Raw genomic sequence first — 20,927 nt, 5'->3', positions numbered from 1 at the left:
TATTATTATGATGATGATGTATCCAGCCATTATCCTTAATTTAAGATTAGAGTGCTTGCCTAGCATGCACAAGGCCCTGGGTTCGATCTCCAGCACCTCATAAGATCAATGTTGGTTGTGCACACTTGTTATCCTGACACTTGGAGAAATGGATTAAAAGTTCAAAATCACTAACAGTGAGCTTGAGGCCAGTCTAAGATAAACTCCCAAAGCAAAGTGTACTGGGCTACACCGTGAGTAACTCCTTTATTCTCCTAAGAGCAGGTTCTGTGATGTGGTCCTGCAGAGACAGTGTTGTCTGCCTGCTCCTCTGCACTTCAAGGAGTTCCCAGGGAAGCCAGGGGACCAGAGAGGGGTCAAGACCCGAGGAGGCATCGTTTGTTGCCAGCTAGGTGCTCAGCTACCTTCCTGGAAGAGAGACACTGAGTCAGACCCTCCACACAAGTTAGGGCTGAGACCGCAGTGTGGTTAGAATAACTGCTGGGGTACCTATGGGTTGGACAGGTCAGAAAGAGAAACAAACAAAAAAATCCAAAAAGGAAAAAAAAAAAAAAGAAAAGAAAAGGCTCCAACAGCAACAATAATAGGGAAACAGGAAAGTCAGAGAGAGATGGCTGGAGGAGAAACTGCAAGCCCTGGGGCGGAGCGGGAATAAAGACTCTAAATGGAGGCAGGGGGTGCGATGTCCGGGGGATTTTGATCTTGGAGACTGAGTGACAGAAGCGGGAGATGGAATGGGACAACACTCGATTGTAGTTCAGTAGGACCAGCAGTTGGGTTCCACTGAGAACTCTGGACCACCGCTTCTCTGGAGGCCTGAACGGCAGGTGCAGAGGCGGGGCCTCTGGGGGCGGGTCTAAGGGCGGGGCCGCAGGGGGCGGGGCCGACGCCGGCGGCGGGCGGGGTTCGCAGCTCCGCTCCGCTCCTCCGCTCCTCCGAGAGCAGCTGGGGCCGCCGAGCTGGAGCTAGAGCCGGAGCCCGAGTCCGCGGCGGAGTCGGAACCCGGGGCTGGGCCGGAGCGGGCTCCATCGACATGGGGTCCGCAGACTCCAAGCTGAACTTCCGGAAGGCGGTGATCCAGCTGACCACCAAGACGCAGGTGCGCCCGGGGGCCCAGCCTCTTCATCCACCTGCGGGGCTTGGGGGCAGGGCAGGGCAGTGACGGGGGCTGGGTGAACTTGCCTCACTCGAGCGAGCGTAGGGTGACCCGCTAATCCCTACGGGAGGGGGATGCTGAGACCAGCACCGGGACGGGATCTTCCCTCTGCTCCGCAGGGCTCCATCTCTACCTCTGGGAGCCCACCCTAAGCCTGCTCTCCCCTGGGAGCACTCTCCCGGGCGCTGCGGCTGCCACCTTAGGCTGACGTGTGCCTACTCCCGAAGCCGGCGGCGACAACGCTATCCGCCCCCCGTCCCGCCCTCCCCAGTGCCCGCAGCCCCGCATAGCCAGCCTCATCCCGCTCCCACCTACCCATCCATCGCCCGGCTCTCCTTCCTGCCCTCAGTGCCCACGATCCCGGACGCACAGCCCGGGCTGACTCAATGCAAACAAAGCCGGGCCGGCGCCTGCCGGGCTCGGGGAAAACAGCTGGTGTGCGGTGGCAGCGGCGGCCTCTCTGGGCCCTGGTTGATGCCTGCGGGCAGGGAAGGCCCAGGTCTTCCTGGGAGCTCACAGAGTGGCTGGCGGCGGCAGCCGAGTAAGAGGAGCTGTCCTCGGGCCTAGGGAAACCAGCTTCCCAGCTAGGGATGCTCCAGGGGCTTCTCCGGGCCCGATGGAGCTGATTGGCTGTGCATTCTGGTCCCCGAAATGGGGATTCGGGGATTCCGGGTTCAGGTATGAGGAGGGACTCCCAGACTGCCTTTAGTCTGTTGCAGAGGGAGCCATAGGTACCTTCAGCTCAGTCCATGCTCCTACCTTTCCCCCTGAGTCCACAAGTGTCACAGAAGCCACCCCCTATCTCAAGCACACACACCTCTTGACACGGATAGGTTCCTCCCTTGCCCTCCTCTCTCTCCTTATTGCTGGGACCAAGCTACTCTGATCAGGAGCTACCCAGCCATGTCTCTCCGGGGCGGGGGGGGGGCTGACTGTCAAAGGGCTCTGGACCTACTACCATCTGGAACCCCACCCCCATCCCGCTGTTCTCAGAGCTCTATATTGTTCTTGGCCGGTTTGAGTGGGATCAGGAGAGCCATCTTCCCACAGCCAGCCAGTCACAGCCTCAGCGGGCAGAGCTCTACTCCCTCCCATACTCGGCTGCCCACCTTGGGAAGGTCTGCCAGGGCTTCTGTCCAGAGAGGCATTTCCAGCCGAGAGGCACTTGATGAAAACCAGAACTTCTCTTTGCTCCCATGACTTGTTCCAGAACCCCAAAGATGAGACTCTAGGTCTGTGGGCAGCAGAAAAGGGTGGTTTGGGGCACCTCACACAGTATAGGGTGACAGGGAGGGAGGAGGGTGTCTTCCATGTTTACTGCCTTGCTGGAAGGTGTGGTAGGCGCAGCAGGTCTTTGGGGAGCAGGATGAACTCAGACTGATCTAGAAGGTGGGCAGTGCCGCTGCTTTGGCAATCTCCCCTGAATACTGCATCCGAGTCTCTTTTCCTGGCTGAGATGGTCTGTCATCCTTAGCTGAAGACACTTAGTTGCGTGGACCAGGGCCTAGAGTAGGCTGAAGACCTGGCCTGGGCTACTCCCCGTCTCCCCACCCCTTCCCTTCTCCTTTCCCTCCTCTTCCTCCTCCTCCTCTCTCACCCCTTCCTCCTCCTCCTCTTCAATTTATATTATTTATTTTTGGGGTGTGTGTGTGTGTGTGCCCGAGCGTGTGTGTGTGTGTGTGTGTGTGTGTGTGTGTGTGTGTGTGTGTGCACCAAGGCCTATGTGTGGAGGATAACCTGTAGGAGTCAGCTCTCTTCTTCCACTCTGTGGATCCTAAGGATTGAATTTAGGTTATTAGGCTTGCATATCAGCAAGCAGAAAGTGTCTTTACCAAGTGTTTTTACCAAGAGCCTTTACCAAGAGTTTTTACCATGAGCCATTTCACCTACCCATGGGCTTTTTTGTAAGCATGGGACCTCTCACAGGTGGGAGAGGGTCAAAGCCTTGGACTCTTTGTAGTGATCAGCTTTGGGCAGCTGAGATTCAAGAGTCTAAGGTGGTCTTCCTGGACCTTCACTCAGTGTCCCCAAGGTGCTTCAGGTGTGTTGACCACAGGATGACCTCACTTCTAGACCCTCAGAGACTGTGCTTTGGGCATTGAATGAGTGGACTCTTCTGAAGCTGGGGCCTGGGCCCTTGCAGGTCAACCTTCCCTGCTTTCCGCCCCGCATCCTGTTTTATTTCCTGCCCTGTTGGCCAGCCCTGGGCTGGGCTTAACCCTAACTCTGAGGCCAGCAACATTGGTTGTGTTTCCTGTCTCCTTACTTGGCTGGAGCCCCAGGGTGGGACATTAGCAGGTTCAGAGACACCCCTCCCCCCAGATCCTGCCTATTTGAGGGTGCTGTGCTACAGGCCAGGGTAAGAGCTGATAGGTTCACATGCACATTCGTTCACATGCACGCACACGTGTGCCTAGGGTGTTTTGATCACCTGTCAGGACAGATCATCCTCATCAGGCTAGATCACAGCTGGTTTTGCCCCCTGCCACACCCACTCCAGAAGGAGACTGTTAAAAGCCACAACTGGGGGGCTGGAGAGATGTCTCAGTGGTTAAGAGGGCTTGTTAATCTTTCAGATGAAGAGTGGTTCACAGCACCCATATGGGTGGCTCACAACTATCTATGACTCCAGCTCTGGGAGATCCAACACCTTCTGGTCTCTGTGGGCACCCTCATGCATGTACATGCGCGCACACACACACACACACACACACACACACAGAGAGAGAGAGAGAGAGAGAGAGAGAGAGAGAGAGAGAGAGAGAGAAACATACACACACACACACACAGAGAAACACACATACTCATAAATAAAAATAAACTATTTTTTAAAAGCTGTATCTGGTTCCCTCAACCAATGTAAATGCCTTAGCTCAGTGGGACCAGGGAGGAGGTACAAGCTGAATTAACAATCATGAGGTCCTGCGGTAGTCTCCATTATGAGAGGGAGTGGGGATGTGAAGGAGTGACGGTTTGATTTCCACAGTCAGGTGTGGTGTAATCCTAGCATTGGGAGGTTGAGGCTGGCGGGTTATGGTTGTAAGGCCACCCTGGTCTACACAGAGAATTCCAGGCTAGCTCTGGCTACATGAAAAGGTTGGGGTGAACAGGAAGACAATAACTTGTTTCTGAACGGTCACCACTCTGCTTCTAGGTTGGACCTCTAAGGCCCCCTTTAAGTCTCATTTGGATTCCAGTCCCTAGATGATGCTTGCCTAAAGAACTATGGCAGAGATCAGGTCCATCTGTGCTCAGCTGGGCTTCTGCCCCTGTAAGGGTGGTGACTACCTGGGAGGCGGGCTGGGTATTAGAGGTGCTCCCCAGAACTCCTTAGGATGACTTCCCATTTCACTGTGGCTCCAGGCCACTAGGACTGGGGTCCCCAGCGCCTGCCCTCCCCCCATGTGTATCTGTGGCTATAGAGCTGAAATCCAGCAAACCAGCTCCAGGGCCTCTCTCCCTTGGCCTTTGTTTACCTCCAGCTAACTTGCTCTACCAGTTCTGGGACTGAGGCTGCAGCCACAAGCTACTCTAGGGCTCCTCAGAGTGGAGTGCGGGGGTTTTTTGTTCAGGGAGTGGGCACTTTGGTGAAGTGTGCAGCCCCAGCCTTGGGTTTGGGCAGCCCCCTGGCACTAAGCCTTGTCAGGATTCATGGCAACTTCAGCACCTGTCATATGCCTCAACTGTGAGGTCAGGGACAAAGGGCAGATGGGCTGCCAGGCAAGGGCAGGGGCAGGAGCAGGGGCAGGGGCATCTAGACCTGAATCAAGAATGTGATGACTTAGCCAGGCGGTGGTGGCGCACGCCTTTAATCCCAGCACTTGGGAGGCAGAGGCAGGGGCAGGGGGCTCTCTGTGAGATCTCTGTGAGAGATCCTCTGTAAAAGGCCAACATGGTCTACAGAGTGAGTTCCAGGATAGCCAGGCCTACGAAGAGAAACCCTGTCTGGAAAGACAAAACAACAAAACAAAACGAATGGGATGAGTAGATATTGGGGCTGCAGGCTCCCTGGTAGGAGCATGCCTGTACATAGAGATGAAACACCATGGCCAAAGCAACTTGCAAAAGAAAGGGTTTATGTTTCCCCATCACTGTTCATCATCAAAGTCAGGACAGGAACTCAGGACAGGGCAGGAACCTGGAGGCAGGAGCTGATGAGACCATGGAGGAGTGCTGCTTACTGACTTGCTCCCCATGACTTGCTCAGCCTGCTTTCTTATAGAACCCAGGACCACCAGCCTAGGGATAGCTGACCTGGGCCCTCCCTCATTAGCCAGTAATTAAAAAAAAAATGTCCTACCTGCCTGCCTACAAGTCCAATCTATGGAGGACTCTCTGTCTGTCTGTCTGTCTGTCTGTCTGTCTGTCTGTCTGTCTGTCTCTCTCTCTCTCTCTCTCTCTCTCTCCCTGTTTTTGTTTTTTTTGAGACAGGGTTTCTCTGTGTTCTGTGTACTGTACTGGAAGTCACTATGTAGACCAGGCTGGCCTTGAACTCAGAGCTCTGCCTGCCTCTGCTTCCCAAGTGCTGAGATTAAAGGTGTGAACCAGTACACCCAGCTTGAGGTTCCCTCCCTCCTGTCAAACGATCCCAGTCTGCATCAGACTGCTATAAAACTCTCCAGCATGGTGGAAAGGGTTGTCCAGCACAGGGGAGGGGGATTCTAGAAATGAAATTTATCATCTAAAGCTGGCTTGGTCATTTACTTGTATGACTGTCTATGTGATTCCAAGACCACAAATTTTATGTTTAATTTTTTTATTTTTATGTATGTGTATTTCATTGTATGTGTGCTACAAATGTGCATGAGCCTATGGAGGCCAGAAGAGGGTGCCAGATCCCCTGGAGCTGGCTGTACAGGGAACCAAGCTGAATCAGATGGAAGGTTGTGCACACACTTAACCTCTGAGCCAGCCATCTCCAGCCCCCATGAGCATGGCAATTTTTTAAGGCTTGTCTCAATAGGACCACAGGGATTTTATTCATTATCTTTTGTTTATTTGTTTGTTTTTGAGATAGGATCTCACTATGTAGCTCTGGCTGTCCTGGAACTCACTCTGTAGACCAGGCTGGCCTCAAACTCAAAGAGAGATTCACCTGCCTCTGCCTCCCATCTGCTGGAATTAAAGTTATATGCCACTACATCTGGTCTGTTAAAATTAACAAACAAACAAACAAACCTGGGGGGGCGCAGGGAAGGTTTAAATTTGTGCAAAGTCACATGTGTGGCGGTCAGAGGACAACTTATGGCAGTTGGTTTACTTCTGGTAAGTAGACCCTGAATTCAATGCTCAGGTCATCAGGCTTGGTGGCAAGCCCCTTTACCAGATGAGCCATCTGTCAAGCCCCAAGCCGGTAGGACTTTGTAATTATTGTTGAAATGAGAAGATTGTAGTGGGAAATGGGGACAGTCTGCCCAAAAGATCTGGTTTGATTTTCTTTGTGTAGCCCTGGCTGTCCTGGAACTCACTCTGGAGATGGGGCTGCCCTTGAACTCACAGAGCTCTTCCTGCCTCTGTCTCTGCCTCCTGAGTGCTGGGATTAAAGGTGTATGCCACCACTGCCTGGCTTGTGTGTATGTGTTTTTTTTTTTTTTTTAAGATTTATTTATTTATTTAATGTATATATGAGTGTTCCATCAGCATGTACATTCTTGCACCAGCAGAGGGCATCAGATCCCACTACAGATGGTTATGAGCCACCATGTAGTGGCTGGAAATTGAACTCAAGACTTCTGGAACTAACTCACTCATTATGTAGTTGAGCATGACCTTGCTGGTGCTGGGAATACAGGCCTTCACCACCAATGCCAATGTGTACAGGACTGTGGGCGCTACACAAATACTCTATTAATAGAGTGTTGAGCTGATGTTTAGAGTTGACCCAGCAGGCAGTAGGGACCTCAAAGGCCTTTATGTGACTTTGGCCATTTGCTTTGTTTGGCGCATGGGGTTGGGGGAGTGTACAAACAGCACCGAGAGGGGGTAGCCTTGAAGGCTGGAGCTCCTGGAAGGTGACTGGACCTGCATCATGGACCAGCCATGGGTGCTGAGAGGAGCATGTGGCCAGTGAGCTCACTGGGGTTGGCACTTGGTAGATGTGCTGAGGAACTGTTGGGAGTGAGAAGACGGCATTGGGGACAGTAAATGGAGGGCTGTTGTCTTCCTTGGTGGGGAGCCTTGGTCTGCGTTCTAGACACTTGACCTGGTGTGGCCTTGGCATATGGCCTGGTGAGGATGACAGCTTCTCTTTCAGAGGCAAATGGAGACTTAGCCAGGGTTACACAAACCCTCGGGGGCTCAGTTGGCTTTAGTGCCTAGCTGACGCTTGGCCATGCCCACCTCTCTCACTGCTGGCCCTGTCTTGTGACAGCCCTTCATCCAGACTGGGTGCTGGCTGGATGGAAGGTAGTGTAGTGCTATGGTCTCCCTGCCAGGGTCTGTCTGTGACTATCAGGAAGGAGTTGTGTAACTCTGGATAACGGATTCCCCTGTAGCCCGTGGAAGCCACCGATGATGCTTTTTGGGACCAGTTCTGGGCAGACACAGCCACCTCGGTACAGGATGTCTTTGCGTTGGTGCCGGCAGCAGAGATCCGGGCTGTTCGAGAGGAGTCACCCTCTAACTTGGCTACCTTGTGCTATAAGGTAAGGGCTGTCTGGTCCCTCACTGCTGCTTTCACCCTCTCCAGGGTGGCCTGATGACCCAGTCTTCAGTAAGTCAGGGCATACATTGGAATATCCCATCCCCAGGTCCTGAGGACCAGTCTCTGTGTCTCAAGTTCTCTTTGGTAGGATTGAGGGGGAAATAATCGTGGCCACCATTTAGGAGTATTTTATTCTGCCTTGGTCTGTATTTTCCACACACTAGCTCACTCTGCATTCTCTGTAAGGCACTGTTGTTATTTTCTCTCTTACAAATTAAAAAATTATGTATATGAATGTTTGCCTGCATCTATGCATATGTTTCATAAGCATGGGTGGTGCCTGTGGAGATCAAAAGAAGGCATTGGGTCCCCTGGAACTGGAGTAACAGATGATTGTGTGGTGCCATGTAGGTGCTGGAACTAACCCTGGGCCCTCTGCAAGGACAAGTGGGATTTGTTTTGTTTTGTTGAGACAGGGTTTCTCTGTGTAGCCCTGGCTGTCCTGGGACCCGCTCTGTAGACCAGGCTGGCCTCAGACTCAGAGATCCACCTGCCTCTGCCTCCCGAGTGCTGGGATTCAAGGCCTGCATTTTAACTACTCGGTCTCCATGAACTAGCTGACCTCTGCAGCCTGGGTAGCCTGAACCCAAAGGGCCACTTCACATGTCCCTGCCTTGCTGCCTGTCCCCACAGGCTGTGGAGAAGCTGGTACAAGGAGCAGAGAGTGGCTGCCACTCAGAGAAGGAGAGACAGGTCGTCCTGAACTGCAGCCGGCTGCTCACCCGAGTGCTGCCGTACATCTTCGAGGACCCCGACTGGAGGGGCTTCTTCTGGTCCACAGTGCCCGGGGCAGGGCGTGGAGGGGTCTGTGGGCCTGGCCTGGGCGGGTGGGAGGAGCCTGGCGGGGCCACCTGCTATTCAGGAAGAGTGGGGATAGGGACTAGGGATAAGATGCCACTGAGAGGAAAGGAGCCAGTACCAACTTTTCAGGCCCTCAGTTTTGCTCCCCAGGGATAGGGCTCAGTGACTGTCATTAGAGGTCCAGAGGGACTATATTGTCTTCTCCCAGACACCACCTGCTCTGGGCTGATCCCCAGGCAAGGGCCAAGGGTTGAGACCCCATGATTCCCAAGAGGGCTGAGACCTTGAGCTTGGTGCCTGACACCCCTGGTGAGGAGCCGTGTCTCCTCACTGTTCCCCAATTCCTGTCTCTGCTCTCTTGTGGCTGAGGGAGGTTTGGGGTAAGCAGGAATTCATTTCCCTTTCCTTCCACTTCTTCCTCCCTCTGTCCCCACATGCCTGCCGAGACCCAGTCCCTGTCCTCTACATTCTAAGCCCCAGCCCCGGGGCCACTTCTCCTTGGCGCACCTCCACTGAGCGACCTGCGTCTTTCTCTAGCAGGGTGAAGAAGATGATGAGACTGCTCGCCCGTTGGCTGAGTCCTTGCTTCTGGCCATCGCTGACTTGCTCTTCTGCCCAGACTTCACTGTGCAGAGCCACCGCAGGAACAATGTGGTGAGACCCCCCCCCCCATTGACCCCATTGGGGCAGGAGATACAGGGTATGGAAGCAGGGGCGGTTCGGAGAGCAAGGCTGATAGCTGTACTTACCCTGGGTGGGGTAGGGGTGGCACAGCTGGAGAGGAGCCAGCCGGTGTCCGGCCTGCCCCTGTCTCCCAGGCAGCCTTGTACAAGCACTCATTGTCCTCTCTGCCTGAGGCGGGAGGGGTGCAGGGCTGGAACCAGGAAGCCTGACATTTTTACTCAGGGCCTCCACCAGGAATCCTTCTCCACACCCCATACCCCCAGCCTTCCCCTCCCTCCTCTCCCTGCCTCAGACTGGACTCAGCAAGTAAAACGGTCAATGTAAGACCGAAAAAAAAGTGAGCTTTCTAAGAAGCCCAACAACATTCGCTTCGCTTACATTAGGACCTAGGGCGTGCGGCGGGGGTGCGGGGATGGGAGGGGGCGGGGGGGCTGTCTTTGGGAGAATACTGGGGCATGTTGCTGCAACTAGGGGCAGCGGGAAGCTGGGGTTTTCTGGGCCTGCGTCACGTGGTCACGTGGCTATTTGTTTCAAGATGCCCTCACCCCCTGCAATCACTCCCTCTTCTAGGACTCAGCAGAAGATGTCCGTTCCCTGGACAGCTGTGAATACATCTGGGAGGCTGGTGTGGGCTTTGCTCACTCTCCACAGCCCAACTCCATCCACGACATGAACCGGTGAGCCTATGTATAGCTCCTAGACCCACGGGGAGGACTGGGGTCATTTTTTCCATGGTCCTTGGCCAGGGCGGTGGGCAGGTCCGGCAGCTCCCTCCTAGAGGGAGCCGGGTCCTAATGTGCCCTTCCGGTTCTTCTTGCAGAATGGAGCTGCTGAAGCTGCTTTTGACATGCTTCTCAGAGGCCATGTACCTGCCGCCATCTCCAGAAAGTGGCAGCACCAACCCCTGGGTGCAGTTCTTTTGTTCCACAGAAAACAGGTGAGAGGCTGCCCTCTTTCTAGTCTTGCAAGGCACTCTTTAAGTTGAGCGCCAGCCCTGTTGGCTTTATTTGAGGAGAGGTACTGCCCCCTGGTGGCATGAAACCATAATCTAGCTACACCTTCGAACCATCAAGATCCCCCAAACCTCCTGGGGGCCCCGGGTGACCCAGGTCCAGATCTACCATCTGGAATCACATTGTTCACTGAAATATAATGTGAGGGCCTTGAGATGCAGCTCTGTGTGTAGGGTTCTTGCTTGGTATGCACGGAGTCTGACCACCAGCACCCTGTGAAACAGGTGTGGGGGTGCGCAACTATAAACCCAGCACCCAGGAGGTAGAGGCTGAAGCAGCAAGGTGTTTAGGGCCATCCTTGACTACTAGTGAGTTTTAGGCTAGCCTGGGGGTACATAAGACCTGTCTCAAAGGCAAAAAGAAAATTAATGTATCTATCCTATTTAATTCAGTGTTTTAAAAAGTGAGCATTATGTTTGTCATGAGTTTATACAGCTATCAACATCATTTGCATTGCTTTCTCTTGTGCTTCTTTCCCCAAATCCGGTGTGTTCATATACTCCCAGCATGCTTAACTGGACCAACCACTCAGCAGTACTCAGTAGCCGGCCACATGTGGCCTGTGGTTGTCCTTTGGGACCGTGGGTAGAGAGGAGGGTCTGAGGACCACCGCGATGGATGGAGAAGTCTGGACTATGGGGGCACCCAAGGAATATGGGGACACCTATGAGTACATGTGGGTGTCACACAGTCATCAGTGGAACACAGTCACTCCAGCTATGCATATCCGGCTCTAGCGTGGCTGTGATGCTGGCATAGACTGTGACTTTCCAGAACGTTTAACCTTCCTGCTTCTGGACTCTGATCCCTGCATAGCATGGTTCCCCTCCTCTGTGTTTTGCTGGCTTCCTGCTGGATTTCTTTTTATCCCCGGAAGAGAAGGGCTCCCAAGTGACCCCTCTACACCAGTCACAATCAGAGGCTGGCCAGAGTTTCTTCTCATAGCTGCGTCAGGCAAAGTGCCACCCTGTTGCTCACTTAACAACTGGATCTTAGTCTCCTCACCTGTAAGATGAGGAACTTGAACCCTGACATCTTCTGGGCCCGATTCAAGTCATCCTGTGGCCTGTGAGCTGGGGGATGGACTGGGCTCTGCTCCCCAAGGGGAAGCTGTGTTACCCTGCACTTCTAACGGCTTGTCTGGAGCCCCCGTGGAGGGTGTGTACCACTGGGGACTGAAAAGGATGTAAGTGTGTTTTCCCACAAGGCATCCTCTGCTCTTGGCTCAGCCTGGCCCTGGCCAGTGTCAGCCACATACACGGAGAGGGAGGGACTTTTCTATTCAGGAAGAGACAAGCTTGCACTTCTGCCTCCCGGGTCCCAGCCTGCAGCCCAATAGCTCCGCAGCTCCTTCTGTGGCTGGAGAGGACCCATGGGAGCACCCCTGCAGCTCTGCTCTCCTCTCCCTACAGACATGCACTACCCCTCTTCACCTCGCTCCTCAACACCGTGTGTGCCTATGACCCTGTGGGCTACGGGATCCCCTACAACCACCTGCTCTTCTCGGACTACCGGGAGCCCTTGGTGGAGGAGGCTGCTCAGGTGCTTATTGTCACCTTGGACCATGACAGTGCCACCAGCACCACCTGCACTGTGGATGGCACCACTACGGGCACTGCCATGGATGATGCTGAGGTAAGGACCCGATGGAGAGATGGCTGTGGGCAGATGGTATCTCCTTTAGCAGAGGTCCTGGGCAAGAGGCACACATGGGAGGGGCCCGATGGTGTGCCTGGGGGTGTTCAACTGCTGCTATCCAGGCAGACCAGACTGGAGGATCTGCTCACCACAGCTCCTCCCCTTGGCAGCCTCCAGGGCCTGAGAACCTGTTTGTGAACTACCTGTCCCGAATTCATCGTGAGGAGGTGAGTCAGCCATGCTGGGAAATCTAACTGCCCTCCTTCTACAGTGGCTGTGGTTTTGTGGGGATTGAGTAGTCCGATCCCGATGCATGAAAGAACATGGTCACCATAAGTAAAATAGTGATGGCAATACTTGGGAGATTTTGAGGTATAGAAAGGGTTGATGGGAGTTGGGGGGTGTGGCTCGACAGGTACAAAACCCTCACGTCAATCCCCAGCATTACACGGTCAGGGAACATGGGTCAGGGCCCATGCCGAATGACTGTAAAGCCAGCATCTAGGAAGTGGAGGCAGGAGGTTTAAAAGTTTAGAGTTGTTCTTGGCTAGCCTGGGCTACAGGAGACCCTGTCTTTTAAAGTAAATAAATAAGCTGGGCATAGTGGCACATGTCTTTAATCCCAGCACTCGAGAGGCAGGCAGATCTCTGTGAGCTCGAGGCCAGCCTGGTCAACAGCCAGGACTGTTACACAGAGAAACCCTGTCTCAAAAAACCAAAACCAAAACCAAGTAAATAAATAAAGAAGGAAAGAAAACAAAGGATTCATAGCCCTAGCTGGGCCAGGATAACCAAGGCAGCTTCCCAAAGAGGGGGGCTGCTGTGACGTTGGGGTTCAGAGGTGGCCTAAATGTCCAGGCAGACTCGAGGAGAGGTGCTACAGTTCCTGGGACCCTGAGTTCTGCAGCTGCTCATCAAGGCTCTGTAGCTGAGCCAGGCCCCTTCTCCACCCCTAAGATCAAAGTAGAGCATAGCCCAGCTTGTGTGTGCCCAGTAAATAGCAGCTCTATGAGAACTGGGGAGTACTTCTGTGGGGGGGGACAGGGGGAGGTGCTAGGGTGGAGCGAAGGACAGTCCCTGTCAACAAGGAATACAGGTGTTCAGGGAGCCTGGTTCAGGGGTCCACCTGGGGGTTACTGGGAGCTGCAGCCTTGCATAGGGGGAATCCTCTGACTTGCTGGAGGGAAGGCAGAGGCTTGGCTTTCCAGGGTGCTGGCAGTAATGTCCAAACCCGAGCCCCCTGACTGGAGATTTGAAGGTTATAGGAGATTGATAAGGAAAAGGGAGAATGAGGAGGCCTGTATGGGGTAGCCAGAGCTGTAGGGAGCTGGTTGGAAGAAACCCTTCTCTGCCCTCCCAGGACTTCCAGTTTATCCTTAAGGGGATAGCTCGGCTGTTGTCCAACCCCCTGCTCCAGACCTACCTTCCCAACTCCACAAAGAAAATCCAGTTCCATCAGGAATTGCTCGTTCTCTTCTGGAAACTCTGTGACTTTAACAAGGTGAGTGGGCTCTGGCCGGAGGGCAGCAGACACTGAGGGCTGCAGCTGATGACTAAGCAGGGTCCACAGAGTCCAAGGACTGACATAGCACTGGGGTCTCCCCAGCCTAGGTGGGAGGACAGAGCCAGGCCTCTCACTGACCCAGGCCACCTGTCCCCTCTCTCATTCCCAGAAATTCCTGTTCTTTGTCCTGAAGAGCAGTGATGTGCTGGATATCCTGGTCCCTATCCTCTATTTTCTCAACGACGCCCGGGCAGATCAATGTATGGAGTAGTGGGCTTGTGATCGTCGGGTCGATATGGGATCTTAATTTCGGGTGGGGTCCAGCCAGTCTGTCCTGCCTCCCACCTGGTGTCGCCCCTTCCATAGGGGGCTCCCTTGAGCCCCTGGAGATGGGTCTTTGCTGAGTTCCCCCCGCCCCCTTGCTCGTGTGACGCCCCCCTGTGTTGTGTGCCTCAGCTCGGGTGGGCCTGATGCACATCGGGGTCTTCATCCTGCTGCTTCTGAGCGGGGAGAGGAACTTTGGGGTACGACTGAACAAGCCCTACTCAGTGCGAGTGCCCATGGACATTCCGGTCTTCACAGGCACACATGCAGATTTGCTCATCGTGGTAAGGGGTGTGCGTGCGTGGTCAGCCTTGCGGGTGCGGGAGTGACATTCTCTTCTAGGCGGAGTCTGGAGATGGTGGGTAATTCACGCCACCCCTTGCCCTTCCTGCATAGGTATTCCACAAAATCGTCACCAGTGGTCACCAGCGGCTGCAACCCCTCTTCGACTGCCTGCTCACCATTGTGGTCAACGGTAGGGGCCTGGAGCCTATCTTCCCCATGCTCACCAGCAGGTGGTGCTAGGCCACAGGCCAAACAGCAGGCCCCTGGTTCCATGGCCTGCTGATTTTTCTAGTACAGTGTAAGGGGCAACCAGACAGGTAATGATGGCTTTAGAGCACCTATGAAATGGCTCAGCAGGTAAAAGCTCTTGCCATGCAAGTTGGGCGTAAAGTGGAAGGAGAGAATTGATACTGCAAAGTTGCCCTATGACTTACACACACACACACACTCATGCACACTCACTCACTCATGCACACAATAATAAATAAAATTTCTATAAAGCTTTAGAATATACTCTATCTTCTAAGTTCAAAACGCCGCCTCTTAGATATGAAGAAACTATAAAAATCACTGAGATAGTTTATGTTCTGTTTCATATCTGGTCTTCAAAGTTCTGTTCACACAGGACATTTCAGTTGAGACTGGTTGTAGTGCAGACATTTCATGGCCACATATGGCTGCTGGCTATTTATTGAGTAGTTAAGGTTTGGGGTGTTGGCGTTTCAGTGTGGGGGTATCAGCAGCATCTTCGGGGCTGCAGGCTGCTCTGGGAATGCAGGCGGGAAGGCTCAGGCTAGCTGGGGGTCCAGCAAGATGGGTAGCAGTAGTCTAGAGTAGAGTGATTTCATGGATGTCTTTTGGCCAGTGTGGTTCATTGATAGGTCTAGTTTACATTCCTGTCACAGTAACAAATACCCTTACATTGCTTTGGCTTATAACACCAGTTTACAACTCAACATTGAGGGGAAGTCAAGTCAGGAACTGAAGCAGCTGGTCACATGACATCCACAGCCAGGAACAGAGAAATTAACAAATCGTTGCTTGCTGCCTAGCTTCACAGGCTCATCTAGCTCTCTGTATGCTTAACTGTTCAGGGCCCAGCTTAGGGGATGGCGACACCCACATTCGTAGTGGGTCTTCCCACATTAATTAACAGGCAAGACAACCCACAGGTGACATGCCCACACGTGAACGTTATCTAGATAATTCTTCGTTGAGGTCTCTTCCCAGGTGATTCTAACTTGTGTCATGTGGACAGTAAAAACTAACTACCCACGATGACCATGCTGTGATTTGAACTTCTGAGTATCTGGGGCGGCACAAGGGGTCCTAAGGTCTCTAGCTAGGTTATGAGCTCTGTACTTTCCCTTAGTTGATCCATTGATTCTGTTTGACAAACCCTAACTGAGTGCCCAACAAGCAGGGCAGTTCTGAGAATGCCTTTGTGACCAAGACAGTCCCACCCTCTGAGGTCTTCAGCAGGGTCAGGGAAAAAGGCAGGGGACAAGGACACACATAGGTCAAACTATGGTTTCCTCTCTGATTCCCACTCATAAAACTGTCCTGAGAGATATAAATCTAATGACAGCAGCTTGTCACTCTTGAAAGATGTCACGTCCCGTGTTAGCACCCCTGCCCTGTCATTTTATTGCTGGGGAACTTGGGCTCAGTTTATAATCTTCTCTCAACCCCAGTCTCTTTATCTACACCCTCATCTCTGTTCTTCCTCCCTCTGTGCTGGGGAGAGATGATCTGAGTGTGCCTTTGAGGTTGCGGGGTGGTGGGCCTCTCATCGACTTTGGTGGGGTAGCTGGGGACACAGGGGATCAGTTAAGGTGAGCTGTTCTGCCCTGGCCTGGAATTTTCAGGGATGGTCCAGCACAAGCTGGCCCCTCCCTTGCAGTGTCACCCTACCTCAAGAGCCTGTCCATGGTGACTGCCAACAAGCTGCTGCATCTGCTGGAGGCCTTCTCTACCACCTGGTTCCTCTTCTCAGCGTCTCAGAACCACCATTTGGTCTTCTTCCTCCTGGAGGTCTTCAACAACATTATCCAGTATCAGTTTGATGGTGAGGCCTGACCTGAGCCCCTGGCTTGGCTTAGGGAAGCCCTAGCCCAGGAATCTTGCCTATTAGCTTGCTTCTTCGATGTGCACCTATTGAGCACCTTCAGTGTACCTGGGCACAGGGATTGCAGTGGGGAATCAAAGCAGATATTCGCCGTCCCTCCTGGAGCTTACAGCTGGGTGTAGAGTCACAGAGGGAGGCTTTAGGCTGTCAGCCTGACCCTAAAGAGTTCATTTAGAGTTGGGTGGCTGGAAAACTTAGAGCATCAAGAGCCTGCTGGCTGTCACAGCAGGTGCCTTACCAGTATCACAGGTACAAATCCAGATCTTGCCATTCATGTGCTCTGTGGCCATGAGAATGTCAGTCTCAGAGCCTTGGTCCCCTCATCTGTAAGATGCTCATAATGATACTGCTGTATGTCCCTCTCCAAGGGCACACACCTTTATTCCCAGCACTCAGGAGGCAGAGGCAGGTGAATCTCTGTGAGTTCAAGGCCAGCCTGGTCTACAGAGTGATTTCCAGGATATCTAGGGCTACACAGAGAAACCCTGTCTCAAAAAATAAAACAAAACCAAGAACAAATAACAAAAAAGGCCCTTTCTTAGAGATTATTGGAGGGATTAGTAACTCACAGAAAAAGCACTTGGCACAACATCTAGCAACTCACATATTAGCAATTATTATTACTATTTCCAAAATAAGTAAAATTTAGATGTATGTGTGAGTGCCAAATGAGAGCAACGTGGGCACAAAGGCGTTGCATGGGCAGGGGAAAGTGCAAAGGCCTTGGGCGGACCTTAAGCTAAAGGCAGGATGGTACAATCCAGGACTAGAGAGGTAGATGCGGGCACTGAAGGCTCCGGAAAAGTCTGCATCTTCCCGATAGTTGTGGGAACCCAGGTAGATGATGGAGGGCAGGCACATACAGCAGTGTCCTCCTAGACCTCTCTGTGTGTCACTGAGAGGGTTACCTTTTTAACGTTGGTGTACAGAGATAGGGCTCAGGTTGTCCCACCATGCCAGATGACACCCCCTTAATGCTGGGCTGCAGAGGCTTTCAAGGTATCCAAAGAAGGATACTAGGGGAGCTCAGGGCACAGCTGTTTTCCTACAGCCTGACATCTGGACGTCCCACCAACATAACTATTTGGTATCTCTCATATCTGCTGTGGCCACTGACACCCATACAGCTGGGCCTGTCCTGCTCTGGGCACCGTGTACCAGTTTTTATCCCTGGGGAAGAAACCTTCCTGTCTCACAAACTGCCCTCTAGTCCTGGAAGCCATCTCAGACAGAGTGGGAAGCAAAATGAAGATAGACATGATCCTCCCACAGGCAATTCCAACCTGGTCTATGCCATCATCCGTAAACGTGGAGTCTTCCACCAGCTGGCCAACCTGCCCACTGACCCACCCTCCATCCACAAGGCACTGCAGCGGCGGCGGAAGACGCCGGAGCCCCTGTCCCGTGCTGGTTCCCAGGAGGGTGCTTCCATGGAGGGCTCCCGCCCGGCTGCCCCTGCAGAACCAGGCACCCTTAAGACCAGCCTGGTGGCCACTCCAGGTCTGGATGCTATCAGGCTGGGAGAGTGTGGGACTTGGTTGGAGATGGCACTGTTGGGGGGGGTGTGATCTCTGGGGTTTCGTTCCTGTCCTGGCATGTGGGGTGGAAGCATTGGGTGGGCCTAGAAAGGCAGCTTGAGAGGGGTCGAGGGTGGGGGAACACAGACAGGGCTCAGAGATGAAAGTGGCTCTAGGAGGGAGGGGTGGACACAGGACCTCTGTGATTAATCGGTAGCACACAACTTCTGGACGGAAGGAGTACCGTGGCATACCCCCTCTCCCTCCTGTGTCCCATCCAGGCATTGACAAGCTGACAGAGAAATCCCAGGTATCAGAAGATGGTACCTTGAGGTCCCTAGAGCCTGAATCCCAGTCAAGTTCAGCGGAAGGCAGCCCGTCTGAAGGGGTAGGTACTAGGGATGCCTGGAGGGAGTTGAGTATCACTTCATTGCCTTTCTCTCTGAACCCTGAAGCGTAGGAGTGGGCAAGGCCAGGGCACACTGAGGTTGCCGTATTAGAACAGGGGAATCAGGGCTGGCATTGCTGAGCCAGGGTGAGGGGGCCATTTACAGGCCTCTCTGTGGTTTACTGCTTGCAGCAAAGCCTTGTGACCTTCAGGTTCCTCATCCATCAACCTTATCTGAGTCTGGCCTTTAGCCTGCCTTCTCTGTCAGGCCCTGGCCCTAAACCTGTCACTGAGCTGGGCTGGGCTGGACTGGACCGGGCCTTGGCCCCAGGGCAAAGGGTACAGGACTGGACCCACCTCTCAGGGGCTGCCAACCTATAGGTTACAACACCATAGTGGGGTCAGAGGAGACACGTTGTTGCTCTGTGACTGCACCCTGTACCCATTCCTTCCCTGGTCACTTCCATTCCTTTCTGGGAACCAGGAGCCCAGTCAGACATGGAGAGAGCAACGGCGGTTGTCCAGTGCATCAGCCAGTGGCCAGTGGAACCCAACATCAGATTGGGTGAGGGGCAGAGCTGGAGCAGCTGGGAGCTGGGGTTTGGGTGGATGGCGTGAGGCAGGGTGTGTCAGAGCTCCAGCTCTGGATGGGGTTAGAAGACCAAAGACCTTTGGCTGGGAAGCCAGGCTGAGGGACAGTCCTTCCAGCTGCACGACCTTGCCTCCGCTTGACCTTTCAGAAGTTGCCCGTATGACTGCTTCCTCTGTCAACCACCCTTGCTTGTTCCTCCCCAAATGGCTCCCACTCCCTGCGTGTTTCCTGGGAGCCCCACTGATTGCTCTGGAAGGGGGTAATAAACACCCTGCGATCGTGCCATCCAGCCGTTGTGAGGATTAAAGGGGACAGTCTTCCGGAAGGCATGAGGCACAGCAGCTGGCCTGTGGCCCTGCTCAGCACAGCCTGGGCTCTTCCCATTAGCAACGGTTCCCCTTCACAGGCCCTGCTTGATGCAGGCCGGGCTGAACGGTGTCCTGGGGGAGCCTGGGACTGTGGGCCGAGGTCAGGCCCGTGCCATAGCTCTGGGTGTGGCTCTCACAGATCTTGTCCTGGAAGTCCAAGCTGCCCCTGCAGACTATCATGCGCCTGCTGCAGGTGCTGGTGCCCCAGGTAGAGAAGATCTGCATTGACAAGTGAGTTGCAAGCTCCTCCGTGGGCGGGCGGGTGGCCCTGAGAGGGAGAGGGGGAGGGGCCAGCCCAGGCTCGGGTGGGTGTGACCTGGGGCACACACCTCAGGGTTCTGTGTTCAGTCTCCATGACGCTCTGGAGGCCTCACCTTTCTCTCCAGGGGCCTGACGGATGAATCTGAGATCCTGAGGTTCCTGCAGCACGGCACCCTCGTGGGACTCCTGCCCGTGCCCCACCCCATCCTTATCCGAAAGTACCAGGCGAACTCAGGCACGGCCGTGTGGTTTCGAACCTACATGTGGGGTGTCATCTATTTGAGGTGGGCCCTGCGAGGGGCAGGGGAGTACACCCCGGGGTGCGCATGGGAGTCTGCCTGAGGACTGCCCACAGGGACACAGCTCTGGGTTCCTCCATAGTGAGGGTGGGCACTCATCACCCAGAGTGGGGGCCTGAGGGTGGGCGGGGACCTTGTAGCTACCTAGCTCCTTGGCTTCACGGTGCCCCCTTCTAGAAGGTGACAGCCCACTCCCTCTGTAGGAATGTGGACCCACCCATCTGGTACGACACTGATGTGAAGCTGTTTGAGATCCAGCGGGTGTGAGGACGCGGCCCGGGGGGAATAGGGCCAGGATGGCTGGTCCTAGACCCCAGGGCTCCCCCAACCCTTTGTTCTGAGCTTTAAAGGACCAATATCAGGGCATGGGGCAAGTAGAGTGGTTGGTCCTGGATGTCAGGTCCCAGGTGCCCATTGTGGCTGGAGACAACAGGGAGGAAAAAGAAGTGCCCTCTGCCCTCTAAGCTGTTGTCCTAGAAGCCTTTTGTCTCCAGAGACATGAGTCCCACCAGAGCCCTTGCCCACTCTGGCTCCTCCTTCAAGATCTGCCCTTGTGCTGTCTGCTCCTAGAGGCTGCCAGGTTGCTGTGCCCTAATAGGTTTTCCCCCCAAAAAGGAGCCATGTGCTGTCCCGTGGGGCACCTGGGCATGGTGAAGGAAGCCCTGGCTACCTAGCCTGAGACTACTGTTCCAGGCCCTCTCCTGGCCAGGGCCTTTGGGGAAAGAGCAGTTGAGCTGCTGGCCAAGGAGGCTGGGGGCTGGGGCAGCTTATAAAGCAAGACTGGTGGTGTGCTGTAGGGGCTTGGAGCAGGGTGTCAGGGTCCCCTGTTACTGTCTTTGGACCAGTGGATATTGCCTGACTGGCGGGGTCTGATGGATGTCAGTGCCCCTGCCCTGCCTGGGTGGTGGGGTACCACACTCTACTGGCCCCAGCTCTGGCCTCCGGGTCTCCCTTGCCCCACCTGTGTCAGTGCAATCTGCTCTGTGCAATCGGCCACTTTACACAATAAAATGTCCCTCTCTGTGCTGTGCCTCTATGCCTGGAGTCGGGGGAGGTGCCTGACTGGGGCTCTTATTTCAGGGCAGATGGGGACTCTACACCCCAGGGTTCATCCACTGAGGGCTCTTGCCTGTATGACTGAGACATTATCTGTCATTTCGGGGAGGGGATGGGACACTGAAGGATTGAACTCCATCACCTGGTGTTTGGCCGCAGCTACCCCAAGTAAAGCCCACACAGGAGGGGCCAGAGGCCTTGACTAAGTCT

At 54.1% G+C, this 20,927-nt stretch overlaps 1 protein-coding gene across 4 annotated transcripts; it reads left to right on the top strand.

Annotated features, from left to right (window-relative positions):
- Positions 1–904: 904 nt before the first annotated feature.
- On the top strand, positions 905–20,685 carry Hid1 (HID1 domain containing). Of its 4 annotated transcripts, none has more exons than XM_027425723.2 (19): positions 905–1,099; positions 7,651–7,800; positions 8,493–8,663; positions 9,201–9,314; positions 9,915–10,021; positions 10,165–10,281; positions 11,770–11,992; positions 12,166–12,222; positions 13,356–13,496; positions 13,669–13,759; positions 13,956–14,107; positions 14,220–14,298; positions 16,012–16,176; positions 17,509–17,736; positions 18,035–18,141; positions 18,626–18,706; positions 19,241–19,332; positions 19,488–19,646; positions 19,865–20,685. In XM_027425723.2, the coding sequence occupies exons 1-19, from the start codon at positions 1,034–1,036 to the stop codon at positions 19,926–19,928; spliced, it is 2,364 nt and encodes a 787-aa protein (XP_027281524.1). In that variant the 5' UTR covers positions 905–1,033; the 3' UTR covers positions 19,929–20,685. The 4 variants fall into 4 exon arrangements, with proteins under 4 accessions (XP_027281524.1, XP_027281523.1, XP_027281525.1 ...); XM_027425722.2 differs by having other exon boundaries at positions 9,198–9,314; XM_027425724.2 differs by lacking the exon at positions 8,493–8,663 and having other exon boundaries at positions 9,198–9,314.
- Positions 20,686–20,927: the final 242 nt, after the last annotated feature.

The sequence above is a fragment of the Cricetulus griseus genome, chromosome 7 (assembly GCF_003668045.3).
Source record: "Cricetulus griseus strain 17A/GY chromosome 7, alternate assembly CriGri-PICRH-1.0, whole genome shotgun sequence".
NCBI classification, from domain to species: Eukaryota; Metazoa; Chordata; class Mammalia; order Rodentia; family Cricetidae; genus Cricetulus; species Cricetulus griseus.
Note: the sequence above shows the minus strand (reverse complement) of the source record. Positions and strands in the feature narration are given on the sequence as shown.